The sequence below is a fragment of the Lethenteron reissneri genome, unplaced genomic scaffold (genome assembly GCF_015708825.2).
Source record: "Lethenteron reissneri isolate LAM-NWPU_2019-01 unplaced genomic scaffold, ASM1570882v1 scaffold_1638, whole genome shotgun sequence".
NCBI classification, from domain to species: Eukaryota; Metazoa; Chordata; class Hyperoartia; order Petromyzontiformes; family Petromyzontidae; genus Lethenteron; species Lethenteron reissneri.
The window spans coordinates 968,861-983,430 of NW_026891375.1; the positions used below are offsets into that span (position 1 = coordinate 968,861).

The following is a 14,570-nucleotide window of genomic DNA, read 5'->3' on the forward strand; positions in this document are numbered from 1 at the left end:
CCTAGACTCACACTGCCCATAGACTCAACACTGCCCCATAGACTCAACACCATAGACTCATCACTGTACCACAGACTCATCACCATAGACTCATCACCATAGACTCATCACTGCCCATAGACTCAACACTGCACCATAGACTCAACACTGCACCATAGACTCAACACTGCCCATAAACTCAACACCACACCATAGAGTCAACACTGCACCATAGACTCAACACTGCACCATAGACTCAACACTGCACCATAGACTCAACACTGCCCATAGACTCAACACCATAGACTCAACACTGCACCATAGACTCAACACTGCACCATAGACTCAACACTGCACCATAGACTCAACACTGCACCATAGACTCAACACTGCCCATAGACTCAACACCATAGACTCAACACTGCACCATAGACTCAACACTGCACCATAGACTCAACACTGCACCATAGACTCATCACTGTACCACAGACTCAACACCATAGACTCATCACCATAGACTCAACACCATAGACTCATCACTGTACCACAGACTCAACACCATAGACTCAACACCATAGACTCATCACCATAGACTCATCACCATAGACTCAACACCATAGACTCATCACTGTACCACAGACTCAACACCATAGACTCAACACTGCATCATAGACTCAACACCATAGACTCAACACCATAGACTCATCACAACACCATAGACTCATCACTGTACCACAGACTCATCACCATAGACTCAACACCACAGACTCAACACCACAGACTCATCACCATAGACTAAACACCACAGACTCAACACCATAGACTCATCACCATAGACTCATCACTGTACCACAGACTCATCACCATAGACTCATCACCATAGACTCATCACTGCCCATAGACTCAACACTGCCCATAGGTTCAACACCATAGACTCAACACCATAGACTCAACACTGCATCATAGACTCAACACCATAGACTCAACACCATAGACTCATCACAACACCATAGACTCATCACTGTACCACAGACTCATCACCATAGACTCAACACCCACAGACTCAACACCATAGACTCATCACCATAGACTCATCACCATAGACTCATCACCATAGACTCATCACCATAGACTCATCACTGTACCACAGACTCATCACCATAGACTCATCACCATAGACTCATCACTGCCCATAGACTCATCACTGCCCATAGACTCATCACTGCCCATAGACTCAACACTGCACCATAGACTCAACACTGCACCATAGACTCAACACTGCCCATAGACTCAACACTGCACCATAGACTCAACACTGCCCAAAAGACTCAACACCACATAGACTCAACACTGCACCATAGACTCAACACTGCACCATAGACTCAACACTGCACCATAGACTCAACACTGCACCATAGACTCAACACTGCCCATAGACTCAACACTGCACCATAGACTCAACACTGCCCATAGACTCAACACTGCCCATAGACTCAACACTGCCCATAGACTCAACACTGCCCATAGACTCAACACTGCACCATAGACTCAACACTGCCCATAGACTCAACACTGCCCATAGACTCAACACCATAGACTCAACACTGCCCATAGACTCACCATAGACCACTGCACCATAGACTCAACACTGCCCATAGACTCAACACTGCACCATAGACTCAACACTGCCCATAGACTCAACACTGCACCATAGACTCAACACTGCCCATAGACTCAACACACACCATAGACTCAACACTGCACCATAGACTCAACACTGCACCATAGACTCAACACTGCCCATAGACTCAACACTGCCCATAGACTCACACCATAGACTCAACACTGCACCATAGACTCAACACTGCCCATAGACTCAACACTGCACCATAGACTCAACACTGCACCATAGACTCAACACTGCCCATAGACTCACACCATAGACTCAACACTGCACCATAGACTCAACACTGCCCATAGACTCAACACTGCACCATAGACTCAACACTGCACCATAGACTCAACACTGCACCATAGACTCAACACTGCACCATAGACTCAACACTGCACCATAGACTCAACACTGCCCATAGACTCAACACTGCCCATAGACTCAACACTGCCATAGACTCAACACTGCCCATAGACTCAACACTGCACCATAGACTCAACACTGCCCATAGACTCAACACTGCCCCATAGACTCAACACCATAGACTCATCACTGACCATAGACTCACACCATAGACTCACTGCACCATAGACTCAACACTGCCCATAGACTCAACACTGCCCATAGACTCAACACTGCACCATAGACTCAACACTGCCATAGACTCAACACTGCCCATAGACTCAACACCACCATAGACTCAACACTGCACCATAGACTCAACACTGCCCATAGACTCAACACTGCACCATAGACTCAACACTGCCCATAGACTCACACCATAGACTCAACACTGCCATAGACTCAACACTGCCCATAGACTCAACACTGCCCATAGACTCAACACTGCCCATAGACTCAACACTGCCCATAGACTCAACACCGTAGACTCAACACTGTCCATGGACTCAACACTGCACCATAGACTCAACACTGCACCATAGACTCAACACTGCACCATAGACTCAACATTGCCCATAGACTCAACACTGCACCATAGACTCAACACTGCACATAGACTCAACACTGCCCATAGACTCAACACTGCACCATAGACTCAACACTGCCATAGACTCAACACTGCCCATAGACTCAACACTGCACCATAGACTCAACACTGCCCATAGACTCAACACTGCCCATAGACTCAACACCATAGACTCACACTGACCACAGACCTGCACCATAGACTCTGCCCATAGACTCACACTGCCCATAGACTCACACTGCCCATAGACTCAACACTGCACCATAGACTCAACACTGCCCATAGACTCAACACTGCCCATAGACTCAACACTGCACCATAGACTCAACACTGCACCATAGACTCAACACTGCACCATAGACTCAACACTGCACCATAGACTCAACACTGCCCATAGACTCAACACCATAGACTCAACACTGCACCATAGACTCAACACTGCACCATAGACTCAACACTGCACCATAGACTCAACACTGCCCATAGACTCAACACTGCACCATAGACTCAACACTGCACCATAGACTCAACACTGCCCATAGACTCAACACTGCCCATAGACTCAACACTGCCCATAGACTCAACACTGCCCATAGACTCAACACTGCCCATAGACTCAACACTGCACCATAGACTCAACACTGCCCATAGACTCAACACTGCCCCATAGACTCAACACCATAGACTCATCACTGCCCATAGACTCAACACTGCCCCATAGACTCAACACCATAGACTCATCACTGCCCATAGACTCAACACTGCCCCATAGACTCAACACCATAGACTCAACACTGCCCATAGACTCAACACTGCCCATAGACTCAACACTGCCCATAGACTCAACACTGCACTATAGACTCATCACTGCCCATACAGAGAGGCGCGACCCCCCAGGGCGACCCCCACCCCGCCCCCACACGGTGGTGCCGCCACCTTCGATGGGCTTGGGCAGGAAGTGCGCGCAGGGCTTGGTCTTCTTCACGTGGTTGCCCTTCATGGGGCCGCCATCCTTGCCCAGGCCCAGGAACCAGGAGCGGCCCGACTCGTGCTGCTTGTAGAGTGTGGAGGCGTAGATGACGTAGTAGTTCTGGTACACCGACTCCTTGAAGCGGCACTCCGGGGTGAAGCGCTCCTGATCACGTGGGAGGGGTGGGTATGGGAGGGGGGGTATGGGGGGACGCACCGTTGCACGTCAGTAAGGTAACGGTGGTGCTGCTTGTGTCGGGTGGTGGTGGTGGTGGGTGTGGTGGTGGTGGTGGGTGTGGTAGTGGTGGGTGTGGTGGTGGTCGTGGCTGTGGTGTTGGTGGCTGTGGTGGTGGTAGCGGTGGTGCTGCTTGTGTCGGGCGGTGGTGGCTGTGGTGGTGGGTGTGGTAGTGGTGGGTGTGGTGGTGGTGGGTGTGGTGGTGGTAGTGGATGTGGTGGTGGTAGTGGTGGTGGGTGTGGTGGTGGTGGGTGTGGTAGTGGTGGGTGTGGTGGTGGTGGGTGTGGTGGTGGTAGTGGATGTGGTGGTGGTAGTGGTGGTGGGTGTGGTGGTGGTGGGTGTGGTAGTGGTGGGTGTGGTGGTGGTAGTGGATGTGGTGGTGGTGGTGGGTGTGGTAGTGGTAGTGGATGTGGTGGTGGTAGTGGTGGTGGGTGTGGTGGTGGTGGGTGTGATGGTGAGTGTGGTGGTGGTGGGTGTGGTGGTGGTCGTGGCTGTGGTGGTCGTGGCTGTGGTGTTGGTGGGTGTGGTGGTGGTGGTGCTGTGGTGGTAGTAGTGCTGGCTGTGGTGTTGGTGGCTGTCGTGGTGGTGGCGGTGGTGGTAGTGGTGGCTGTGGTGGTGGTAGTGGTGGCTGTGGTGGGTGTGGTGGTGGTGGTAGGGGTGCTGTGGTGGTAGTAGTGGTGGCTATGGTGTTGGTGGGTGTGGTGGTGGTGGGGGCTGTGGTGTTTGTAGCTGTCAAGGTGGTGGCGGTGGTGGTGGCTGTGGTGGTGGTGGGTGTGGTGGTGGTGGTAGTGGTGGCTGTGGTGGTGGTAGTAGTGGTGGCGGTGGTGGTAGTGGTGGCTGTGGTGGTGGTAGTGGTGGTTGTGGTCGTGGCTGTGTTGGTGGTGGCTGTTGTGGTGGTGGCTGTGATGTTGGTCGCTGTTCCGGCATCGGCGCATCCACACAACATCATGGATGCATGCCGGGTCCAAGCAAGAACATCTGCTGGACTACATAGTGACGGACCAGCGGATGCAAGCCCATGTCCTTGACACCAGGACCTACAGTGGAGCTGATCTGCCCTCTGACCATCGACTTGTCATCTGTAAGATGCACCTGCCATTCTTTCACTCCGGTGGTGGGTGTACACCCAGGACCCCATTCAAATCTAAGGTGGCCTGGTCTCAGCTAGCTGATGGAATTTGCAAGCGAGAATTTCATCATCGCTTGCGTCTGGGGTTGGCATCGTCACCCACTCCTCCTGATGTCGAGGGTAAATGGGCGAGGTTTAGGACTGTCACTCAGGCAGCTGCAATGGCTGCTTTGGGTACGCGGTCCAGACCTCCCCAGAGACCCTGGCTGACAGAGGAGGTGTTCAGGCTAGCTGATAAAAAGTGACAGGCCCACTCTAATCGTCTACAGCGTCCCACATCAGAGAATGAGGAGGCTTATCGCAGACTTCGCTCGGAGGTTCGGAGAGCCGTGAGGCGCTGCAAGGATGGGTGGTGGTCGCGGGTTGCTGAGGAGATGGAGTCTGCCTCAATGGCCCGCGATCACAAATCCCTATTTAACTCCATCAAAAAAAGTAACCTGCAGTGCCACAGCTATTACCATCATTAGGGGGGGGAAACGGTGATCCAATCTCCGACCCCCAGGAACAGGTTTGCAGATTTGCTGAGCATTTCTGTGAGGTCCTGGGGGAGGGGAAATCCCTCAGCCAGGAAAACATCGTGGGACAAAGTGGGGATGACCACTTTGAAAGAGGGTGGCGTTTGTGCACTGACTGCCCTACATGACATCATAACAACAGTCTGGACCACTGGACGGTTTCCGCAGGTTTGGAAGGATGCCCTGGTGGTCGCCCTTCTTAAAGAGTGTGACAACTATAGGGAATCTCACTCCTCGTGTGCCGGGAAAGGTCCTGGCAAGGATTATTCAACATCGCCTTGCCAGGCACGCTGAGGAGAGGCTTGCGGAGCCCCAATGTGGTTTCAGGAAAGGGTGGTCCTGCACAGATGCCATATTTTCTGTCTGTTTGCTACAGCAGAGGTGTAGAGAATTCCAACAAGACCTACATCTCTGCTTTATTGACCTGGTCAAGGCCTATGATACCATCAGTAGGCCTGGGCTCTGGGTTGTTCTTCGTGCTTTCGGAGTCCCTGACCCTCTGCTCACGATCATGAAGGACCTTCATGATGGTGAGCGGGCCCGGATAAAACTACATGGTCGGGAGTCGGAGCCATTCCCTGTTCACCTTGGGGTGCGACAGGGATGTCCTCTGGCTCCAACATTATTTAACATATTTTTCGACCACGTACTTCGTGAAGCGCTTGATGGCTATACCGGAAGAATTTCCATCTGGTAGAGATACAATGGGAGGCTGATCGATGCCCGGGTGCGGTCAAGGGATGGCTCCCTATTGGTCACCCACGTTATCTACGTCGATGATTTGGTAATAGCTGCTCATTCAGAGGAGGAGTTGGAGACGCTGCTGCTGAAACTGGAGCATGCCACTAAGAGGTGGGGCCTTACCATCAGCCCCACCAAAACTAAGCACCTGCCTGGGTATTTTGTACCATCGGACACTCCACCCCCACAACTTCCAATCAGTGATAGGGCAGTTGTGGAGAGAGTGGAGAGTTTCCCATACCTGGGCAGTGTGCTCATGACCAGCTCCGGTTTGACAGCAGAGGTCTCACTCAGAATCAGTCGAGCGGCAATATCTTTTCATCGGCTGCGTAACGCTGTGTGGAAGCTACCTGGTCTGCCGCTCCGCACGAAGCTTCAAGTCTTCTCGGCCATGGTCATTCCCTCCCTGCGCCTATTGGAAACATTTAGGCTGGCCTGCCTACGATCCATCCTGGGTTTAACCAGCAGGCTGGATTGTGTGAGGAGCTCACAAATCCTTGAAAGATCTGGGCAAAGTCCCATCGGGGAGCTCCTCCGGCAGGCAAGGCTGCGTTGGCTGGGCCATGTAGCCCGCATGCCCAGTCACCGCACGCCGAAACAGCTTTTGTTTGGCCAGATAGAGGGGGCTTAACTGGCGCGGCACGGGCTAGAGAAGAGATGGAGTGATGTGGTACAGGAGGACGTGGAGCTGAGTGGACTTGCCGATGACTGGTACCAGCGGTGTCAAGATCGGCCTCTGTGGAGGAGGCTCGTGAAGGACGCTACTGGGCAGTTGGAGGCAGTCGCCCTCCAACAACAACGGAGGGTGGAAGAGCGACGCTCACAACAACGAGCGGAGCGCCGGGTGGCTAAAACACAGCAAGTTGGCACAGTAGGGGGCACAGGTGGTGCATCAGCCAGTCATCTCGGTCATCTCAGTCAGTCGACCCGTGGCACCTGGGTCTGCCCCGTGACCTCCTGCCAGCGGGCGTTCGACACTTCACGTGGCCTCAAGGTGCACTTGGCCTGGCACAAGCGTCGTGGTGACGTCACCGCCACTTAGTGGCGAATGCCAGTTGTTGTTGTTGTTGTGGTGTTGGTGGTGGTGGTGGCTGTGGTGGTCGCTGTGGTGATGGTGGTGGCTGTGGTGGTGGTGGTGGCTGTGGTGATCGCTGTGGTGGTGGTGGTGGCTGTGGTGGTGGTGGTGGCTGTGGTGGTGGTGGTGGCTGTGGTGGTGGTGGCTGTGGTGATGCCTGCCCTGCCCCTGCCCCCCGCACCGAGGTGTAGAGGAAGCCGCTGACGTTCATGGCGATGTAGAGGCCGGACTTCACTCCCTGGATGGCGACGACGCGCAGACCCACGGGGATCAGGTTAAAGAGCGCTGCACACACAGAGCACACACACACAGAGCACACACACACACAGAGGGGATCAGGTTAAAGAGCGCTGCACACACAGAGCACACAGATACAGAGCACACACACACACAGAGCACACACACACACAGAACACACACACAGACAGAGCACACACACAGAACGCACACACACACAGAGGGGATCAGGTTAAAGAGCGCGACACAGAGCACACACACACACAGAGCACACACACACAGAGCACACACACACACACAGAGCACACACACACAGACAGCGGGGATCAGGTTAAAGAGCGCTGCACACACAGAGCACACAGACACACACAGAGCACACACACACACAGAGCACACACACACACACAGGGGATCAGGTTAAAGAGCGCTGCACACACAGAGCACACAGACACACACAGAGCGCACACACACAGAGCACACACACACACAGAGGGGATCAGGTTAAAGAGCGCTGCACACACAGAGCACACAGACACAAAGCACACACACACACAGAGCACACACAGAGCACACACACACACACATAGAGGGGATCAGGTTAAAGAGCGCTGCACACAGAGAGCACACAGACACAGAGCACACACACACACAGAGCACACACACAGAGCACACACACACAGACAGAGGGGATCAGGTTAAAGAGCGCTGCACACAGAAAGCACACAGACACAGAACACACACACAGAGCACACACACACACAGAGCACACACACACACATAGAGCACACACACACACAGAGCACACACACACACACAGAGCACACACACACACAGAGCACACACACACACAGAGCACACAGACACAGAGGGGATCAGGTTAAAGAGCGCTGCACACACAGAGCACACAGACACAAAGCACACACACTCATAGAGCACACACACAGAGCACACACACACATAGAGGGGATCAGGTTAAAGAGCGCTGCACACACAGAGCACACAGACACAGAGCACACAGACACAGAGCACACACACACATAGAGCACACACACACACACGCAGAGCACACACACACACAGAGCACACACACACAGACAGGGGATCAGGTTAAAGAGCGCTGCACACACAGAGCACACACACAGACACACAGAGCACACACACACACAGAGCACACACACAGACACAGAGCACACACAGAGCACACAGACACAGAGCACACACACACACGCAGAGCACACACACACACACAGAGCACACACACACAGACAGGGGATCAGGTTAAAGAGCGCTGCACACACAGAGCACACACACAGACACAGAGCACACACACAGAGCACACACACACACACAGAGACACACACAGAGCACACAGACAGAGGGGATCAGGTTAAAGAGTGCGACACAGAGCACACACACACAGAGCGCACACACACACAGAGGGGATCAGGTTAAAGAGTGCTACACACACAGAGCACACACACACACAGAACACACACACAGAGACAGAGCACACACACAGAGACAGAGCACACACACGGAGCACACACACACACGGAGCGCACACCCACACACAGAGCACACACACAGAGCACACACACACACAGAGGGGATCAGGTTAAAGAGCGCTGCACACAGAGAGCGCACACACAGAGTACACACACACACAGACGATGTAGTGGGTGTAGTGGGTGGCAGGGTGGATGTAGTGGGTGGCAGGGTGGGTGTAGTGGGGGGTGGAGTGGGTGGATGGTGGGGGGTGACTTGCCAAGGTGACATGCGCTGTCATCATTAACCGGCGCGTCGCAGATATTCCAGTAGCACAAAGATCACCGCCACTGCCACCACCAATTCACATCGCTACCATCACACTCATCACTACCACCATCATCCATCATCACCACCACCATCATCATCCATCATCGCTACCATCACACTCACCATCATCCATCATCACTACCACCACCACCATCATCACTACCATCACTCATCATCATCCATCATCATCATCACTACCATCACACTCATCATCATCCATCATCACCACCACCATTATCATCCATCATCATCCATCATCACTACCATCACACTCATCATCATCCATCATCACTACCACCACCACCATCATCATCATCACTACCACCATCATCATCACCACCACCATCATCATCCATCATCGCTACCATCACTCTCATCATTAATCATCATCATCACTACCACCATCATCATCGCTACCATCACTCATCACTCGCATCATCCATCATCACTACCATCATAATCATCCATCATCACTACCATCACACTCATCATTAAGCATCATCATCACTACCACCATCATCACTACCATCACTCTCATCATCATCCATCATCACTACCATCATCATCATCCATCATCACTACCATCACACTCATCATTCATCATCACTACCATCATCATCATCACTGGCACTACCATCACACTCACCACTGTCACTATCATCAGTCACTACTCTCATTAACCATCGTCATCGTCACTATCATCATCGTCACTAACATCACCATCATCACCATCGTCACTAACATCACAGTCATCACCACCTCTATCACACTTATCACTGTTATCGTCCTGGGTCTGGGTGTGTCTCTCAATCTGTCAGGGGGTTCACAATGGCCGTGTCAGACACACTGAGTTCCTGGGTTCTAGCCCTGGGTCTGGGTGTCTCTCTCTCTCAAGAGGTCCACAATGGCCGTGTCAGAGACACTGAGAACCTGGGTTCAGGGTTCAAGCCCTGGGTCTGGGTGTCTCTCTCTCTCAAGAGGTCCACAATGGCCGTGTCAGAGACACTGAGAACCTGGGTTCAGGGTTCAAGCCCTGGGTCTGGGTGTCTCTCTCTCTCAGGAGGTCCACAATGGCCGTGTCAGAGACACTGAGATCCTGGGTTCAAGCCCTGGGTGTCTCTCTCTCTCAAGGGGTTCACAATGGCCGTGTCAGAGACACCGAGAGTCTGGGTTCAAGCCCTGGGTCTGGGTGTCTCTCTCTATCAGGGGGTTCACAATGGCCGTGTCAGAGACACTGAGATCCTGGGTTCAAGCCCTGGGTCTGGGTGTCTCTCTCTCTCAAGGGGTTCACAATGGCCGTGTCAGAGACACCGAGAGTCTGGGTTCAAGCCCTGGGTCTGGGTGTCTCTCTCTATCAGGGGGTTCACAATGGCCGTGTCAGAGACACTGAGATCCTGGGTTCAAGCCCTGGGTCTGGGTGTCTCTCTCTGAGTGGGTTCATAATGGACGTGTCAGAGACACTGAGTTCCTGGGTTCTAGCCCTGGGTCTGGGTGTCTCTCTCTCTCTCTCAGGGGGTTCACGATGGCCGTGTCATAGACACTGAGATCCTGGGTTAAAGCCATTCACTCACTCAGTCACCCACTCACTCACTCACCCACCCACCCACTCACTCACTCACCCACACATTCACTCACCACTCACTCACCCACTATTTACTTACTCGCCCACTCACCGACTCACTCACCCACCCACTCACTCGCTACTCACCCACTACTCACTCACTCACCCACCCACCCACTCACCCACCCACTCACCCACACACTCACCCACTCACTCACCCACCCACTCACTCACCCACTCAGTCACCCACTCACTCATTCATTCACCCACCCACTCACCCACTCACTCACTCACCCACACACTCACCCACCCACTCACTCACCCACTCACCCACCCACTCACCCACCCACTCACTCACCCACCCACTCACTCACCCACCCACTCACCCACCCACCCACTCACCCACTCACTCACCCACCCACCCACCCACTCACCCACTCACTCACCCACTCACTCACTCACCCACCCACCCACTCACCCACTCACTCACCCACCCACCCACCCACTCACCCACTCACTCACCCACTCACCCACCCACCCACCCACCCACTCACCCACTCACTCACTCACTCACCCACTCACCCACTCACCCACCCACTCACCCACCCACTCACCCACTCACCCACTCACCCACCCACTCACCCACTCACCCACCCACTCACCCACTCCCTCACCCACTCACTCACTCATTCACCCACTCACCCACCCACTCACCCACCCACTCACTCACCCACACACTCACCCACTCAGTCACCCACTCACTCATTCACTCACCCACCCACTCACCCACCCACTCACCCACTCACTCACCCACCCACTCACTCACCCACTCACCCACTCACTCACCCACTCACTCACCCACCCACTCACTCACCCACTCAGTCACCCACTCACACACTCACCCACCCACTCACCCACCCACTCACCCACCCACTCACCCACTCAGTCACCCACTCACTCATTCACTCACCCACCCACTCACCCACCCACATACCCACCCACTCACCCACTCACTCACTCACCCACTCACCCACTCACCCACACACTCACTCACTCACCCACTCACTCACTCACCCACTCACTCACTCACCCACCCACTCACTCACGCACACACTAACTCACCCACTCACTCACCCACATTGGGGGGAGGGGGACAGGAGGGGTGGGGGCAGGAGGGAGGGGGGAGTGGAGGGGAGGGGCGTGGGGGGCGGAGGGGGCTCCGAGGCCCCCACCCGCTCCGGCGGTTGCCGTGGCAACGGGGGCGGCGGCGCAGCCAGGCAACGCGCTCCTCGTGAGCGTGACGAGTGGCGCGGCAAGGGCGCGGCGCTCGTGCGCATGCGCGGGAAACCCCCCGCCCCTCCCCTCCACCCCCCAAACCCCTCCCACCCACTTCACACCTCCCACAGGCTCACAATGGCAGAGGGTGGCGGATGACAGTGGTGATGATTCTGCGTCTCTCGAACACTCATCCGCTACTCACTCACTCAGTCACTCAGTCACTCACTCAGTCACCCACTCACTCACTCACCCACTCACTCACCCACTCACTCACCCACTCACTCACCCACCCACCTCACCCACTCAACCACCCACTCACTCACCCACTCACCCACTCACTCACCCACTCACCCACTCACTCACCCACTCACCCACTCACTCACCCACACATTCACTCACCCACTCACTCATTCACCCACCCACCCACACACACACCCACCCACCCACACACTCACCCACTCACTCACCCAGCCACTCACTCACCAGCTACTCACTCACTCACCCACTCATTCACCCACTCACTCACCCACCCACTCACTCACCCACCCACCCACCCACTCACTCACTCACTCACCCCGCTACTCACTCACTCACCCATTCACTCACCCACACACTCACCCACCCACTCACTCACCCACCCACCCACTCACTCACTCACCCACCCACTCACCCATTCACCCACCCACTCATTCACTCACCCACTCACTCACCCACCCACACACCCACCCACCCACTCACCCACTCACCCACACACTCACCCACTCACCCGCTACTCACTCACTCACCCACCCACTCATTCACCAACCCACTCATTCACCCACTCACTCAATCACCCACTCACCCACCCACGCACAACACTCACCCACTCACCTCATACACTCACTCACCCACTCACCTCACCCACCCACCCCACAACACTCACCCACCCACTCTCTCACCCACCCACTCACTCATCCACCCACTCACCCACACACCCACCCACCCACACACTTACTCACCCACCCATTTACTGACCAACACACTCACCCACACTCACTCACACATTTACTCTCCCACTCAACCACCCATTTCACTATCAAAGTAACCACAATCACCCCAGAATCTCAGCAGTGTCAACTCAGTGTCTCTGACACGGCCATTGTGAACCCCCTGAGAGAGAGAGACACTCAGACCCAGGATCTCAGTGTCTCTAACACAGCCATCGTGAACCCCCTGAGAGAGACACCCAGACCCAGGATCTCAGTGTCTCTAATACGGCCATTGTGAACCCCCTGAGAGAGAGAGACACCCAGACCCAGGATCTCAGTGTCTCTAACACGGCCATCGTGAACCCCCTGAGAGAGACACCCAGACCCAGGATCTCAGTGTCTCTGACACAGCCATCGTGAACCCCCTGAGAGAGAGAGAGACACTCAGACCCAGGATCTCAGTGTCTCTAATACGGCCATCGTGAACCCCCTGAGAGAGAGAGAGACACCCAGACCCAGGATCTCAGTGTCTCTGACACGGCCATCGTGAACCCCCTGAGAGAGAGAGACACTCAGACCCAGGATCTCAGTGTCTCTAATACGGCCATTGTGAACCCCCTGAGAGAGACACCCAGACCCAGGATCTCAGTGTCTCTAATACGGCCATTGTGAACCCCCTGAGAGAGAGAGACACCCAGACCCAGGATCTCAGTGTCTCTGACACGGCCATCGTGAACCCCCTGAGAGAGAGACACCCAGACCCAGGATCTCAGTGTCTCTGACACGGCCATCGTGAACCCCCTGAGAGAGAGAGACACTCAGACCCAGGATCTCAGTGTCTCTAACACGGCCATTGTGAACCCCCCTGAGAGAGACACCCAGACCCAGGATCTCAGTGTCTCTGACACGGCCATTGTGAACCCCCTGAGACAGAGACACCCAGACCCAGGATCTCAGTGTCTCTGACACGGCCATCGTGAACCCCATGAGAGAGAGACACCCAGACCCAGGATCTCAGTGTCTCTGACACAGCCATCGTGAACCCCCTGAGAGAGAGAGACACTCAGACCCAGGATCTCAGTGTCTCTAATACGGCCATTGTGAACCCCCTGAGAGAGAGAGAGACACCCAGACCCAGGATCTCAGTGTCTCTAACACGGCCATTGTGAACCCCCTGAGAGAGAGAGACACTCAGACCCAGGATCTCAGTGTCTCTGACACGGCCATTGTGAACCCCCTGAGAGAGAGAGACACTCAGACCCAGGCTTCTCAAGTGTCTCGACACGGCCATGTGAACCCCCTGCTGAGAGAGAGACACTCAGACCAGGGTCTCAGTGTCTCTGACAGGCCATTTCCACGTGAATACCCCCTGAGAGAGAGAGACACTCAGACCCAGGTCTCAGTGTCT

At 54.5% G+C, this 14,570-nt stretch overlaps 1 protein-coding gene across 1 annotated transcript in view; it reads right to left on the reverse strand.

Moving 5' to 3' along the window:
• Positions 1–14,570, reverse strand: part of LOC133362951 (fibroblast growth factor 4-like) — a 64,883-nt gene that overhangs the window by 9,915 nt on the left and 40,398 nt on the right. The window contains exons 8-9 of the mRNA XM_061581929.1: positions 7,485–7,612; positions 3,576–3,774 (exon numbers count right to left, since the gene is read on the reverse strand). Coding sequence (XP_061437913.1) covers positions 3,576–3,774; positions 7,485–7,612 — 327 coding nt within the window. The remainder of the gene's footprint in view (positions 1–3,575; positions 3,775–7,484; positions 7,613–14,570) is intronic.